General features: G+C 37.7%; 1 protein-coding gene across 1 annotated transcript; it reads left to right on the top strand.

Moving 5' to 3' along the window:
• The first annotated feature begins 61 nt into the window (after nt 1–61).
• LOC103523918 (kelch-like protein 23) lies at nt 62–415 on the top strand. Its single transcript, XM_008488925.3, has one exon. The coding sequence runs from the start codon at nt 81–83 to the stop codon at nt 381–383; it is 303 nt and encodes a 100-aa protein (XP_008487147.2). The 5' UTR covers nt 62–80; the 3' UTR covers nt 384–415.
• The last annotated feature ends 36 nt before the right edge of the window (nt 416–451 follow it).

Genomic DNA, 451 nt, shown 5'->3' with positions numbered 1-451 from the left:
TCTACATGTTAATAAATAACGAAAAGTAGCAGAATACAGCTATTGTTATAAACTTTACAAATTGCATTTTATTCAAGACCATGTTTCATAGTCGATGTTTGGAAGCAAAGCAGAACAACATTCAAATGAAAGGCATTGACGTGGAGATGATGACTCTTCTGTTGGAATATTGCTACTCTAGCCGCATTACAATCACACGCAACAATTGTCAAGCTCTCCTATCAGCAGCCAATCTCCTTCAAATTCTACCTGTCAAAGCAGCCGCCTGTACATTTCTCCAACAACACATGGATGCTTCTAATTGCTTGGGTATACATTGCTTTGCAGAGCAGCATGCGTGTACTGAGCTTCAAAATGAAGCCAAAGACTTTGTACTTGCGTAAGCATTACTCCGTACTTGTATTTTAGATAATTTTCATCTCTTGACTGTCTGGATTGTTATATTAGGATA

Source organism: Diaphorina citri, unplaced genomic scaffold (assembly GCF_000475195.1).
Source record: "Diaphorina citri unplaced genomic scaffold, Diaci psyllid genome assembly version 1.1 scaffold56219, whole genome shotgun sequence".
NCBI lineage: Eukaryota > Metazoa > Arthropoda > Insecta > Hemiptera > Psyllidae > Diaphorina > Diaphorina citri.
The sequence above is the reverse complement of the archived record's forward strand: the minus strand, read 5'-3'. Positions and strand labels throughout refer to the sequence as shown.

What these genes read in the sequence shown, in the direction of transcription:
- LOC103523918 (XM_008488925.3), top strand. Translation starts at nt 81, where the DNA reads ATGTTTCATAGTCGATGTTTGGAAGCAAAGCAGAACAACATTCAAATG.